Here is a 2,302-nt window from a genome sequence, read left to right as displayed (position 1 = left end):
AACCCTGCAAATTTTAAGTCAGTCGTTGTTTAACTATGCCATGCTGGGAAGCAAATGAATAGTGAAAATGTTTTATCCCACCATGAAAAAAAATTCCTAAAGTTATGAGAACTGTGCAGCCATTTGACACTTATTAAAAACCTTAATGGCCTGAGGAATCATTTTGTTAGTCAGATCTGACTCCCTGCATAACAAGGGCTGTTACACCAGTTTAGCGGACACACATTTTAAATGACATGTCAAAACCATCTAGGGCTTGCCCATACCCTAAAATGGAACATGGTATTGGGCTGTTGGAGCTAGAAAATGCACCAGCTGAATCTATCAAGTGCCCCACCTAAACTTGCCACAATTGGTAACGGTATGGTCACAGTTACAAAGTGCTGAATTCAAATCACTAACGTCTCACTCTCAAGGTCAAGCTGCAACAGAACCATCTACAAGAAAAAAGCTGGAGAATCAGGCCAATCCATATTTTTTCTTGTTAAATGATGGAGAACCAATAAAGGCACGTGCATTGTCACCTTCTGAAACTCCTGGAGGACTGCTGCATGGAGTGGGCCTTGGACTGTATGTCTTCTGTGGCAGGCATATAGCTACAGACTGTAGCCTCGCACCCTGGTCAGGAGGCTAGAGAGTCAGAAACGGCCTCCAATACCTTAATATGTCAAGCAGCTCCCTGAGAGCTCCCCCCTTTTCTGCACTACCTAAGAATAGCAAATACTAAGACGATAACGGGACACAGCAATTTAGTTTTACCAGAAGAACACATAATAGAATAAAGATCACCCTCAGCTGGGAGCAAGATGACACAAGCACACACACCAGACCTCTCCTGCTCTGCGCGTGTCTCTCCCCACTCTGTCTGCGCCTGCTGGACTCATTGCAGAAAGCCACAATTGCCTGACTGAGCAACACACGGTGCACCCGGGAGAGGGTCCATGTCAGTGAGCACCGTGTCGTCTCCCTGTACAGTTACATGTTCAAACGCGTGCTGGGGAAGCCAGGGTCCCCGGACAGACACTGCTATGCCACATCCCGCGGGGTCTGGAGCGGGCGGGCAGCAGCCACAGCCCGACCCTGTAAGCACCGCTACCTGCCATGCGGCTCACACCAGCATTCGGGGGAGCTGAGAGATCTATGCTTTGACGTGCACCAAGAGACCAGGTATGACGACCTTTTCAAAACAGTAGTTCATGTGATTCAAAATAGCAGTTATAAAAACAACCACCTTTCGTAAACACATCAAACAAATAAATGGGAGTTAATTTCTTAGCATTTTTCAGAACCAGAAGCCATATTTACTTTTAAACAGACAACAAAATTTCCCCAAACTAGCATTAAGTAGTTTTTTTATTACTACTGCAGTGCTCCGAAAGGCACATTAATAATGCAAACACCCTCCATCTCACATTTGTTACTAGTTACGTGTAAAGCAGAGTGTGTCAGTGTCTTGTATTGGCTTTCAGGTGAGATGAGACATTTGAAAATCATCTGCTGCTAATGGGAAACGTTATTCATTTACAAATTCATATTCAGTGTTTTTGTTAACTTCAGTTTAGATCTTATCTCACGACACAATAACCCAGCCGTGTAAACACTGACTCACTTCACAAATGGAAACTACAAATGAGTAGTTTTGGTCTAAAAAGCCTATAAACTTACACTTAGGAAATGCTTACCCTGCGTCCATCCCCACCACAAAAATCTAGTCTACAAAGCTTTACAGTATCTTAAAGACCATGTCACTAATCAGTGGCAGACATGAGTTTAATCCAATGCGTGCAACTTTGTTATTTGTACTTTCATGAAGACAATATGCCACAATAATATATTCCCTTTAATCATCAATCCACTTGCATAACATTCCCGACTTCCAGCGCTAATCCGTAATGCCACCCTTCCTACAGTGAGCCCCTTTCTGAAGCCAGATTACCTGCGCGTATTTGGTGGCCAGGCTTAACTGCTCATTCGCTTTTAAATTAAATGATAAAAAGGCAGACGGCATCTTCAGACAGCACTGTTTCTGTCTAGAAAAACACATCTGTAATCTCGCCAACTTGCAGTTACTTTTTAAGAGCATAAGCAAAACTATTAAATCTCACTGTGAGGAGAGCTTTTATTCTAAGTGTAAGATTACATGTAAGCTTAATGCTCTGGGGAAAAAAAGATGTTTTAACGCCCTGCCTCCCACGCAGCTGTGCCAGCGCTCGGTTTATAGGAGGCTTCACCTCCTACGCTGAGTTAGCGTGTACCGGGGAGGCCCACAAGCTCCGCGCTTTCCACATCCCGCTGCCTGCGG

The 2,302-nt window shown here is 44.2% G+C and overlaps 1 protein-coding gene across 1 annotated transcript in view; it reads left to right on the top strand.

The window, feature by feature from the left end:
- The first annotated feature begins 941 nt into the window (after nucleotides 1-941).
- HSBP1 (heat shock factor binding protein 1) overlaps nucleotides 942-2,302 on the top strand; it is a 5,901-nt gene continuing 4,540 nt past the window's right edge. Inside the window, exon 1 of the mRNA XM_009332331.1 lies at nucleotides 942-1,082. Coding sequence (XP_009330606.1) covers nucleotides 942-1,082 — 141 coding nt within the window. The remainder of the gene's footprint in view (nucleotides 1,083-2,302) is intronic.

The sequence above is a fragment of the Pygoscelis adeliae genome, unplaced genomic scaffold (assembly GCF_000699105.1).
Source record: "Pygoscelis adeliae isolate BGI_AS28 unplaced genomic scaffold, ASM69910v1 Scaffold18, whole genome shotgun sequence".
Taxonomy (NCBI): Eukaryota; Metazoa; Chordata; class Aves; order Sphenisciformes; family Spheniscidae; genus Pygoscelis; species Pygoscelis adeliae.
The sequence above is the reverse complement of the archived record's forward strand: the minus strand, read 5'-3'. Positions and strand labels throughout refer to the sequence as shown.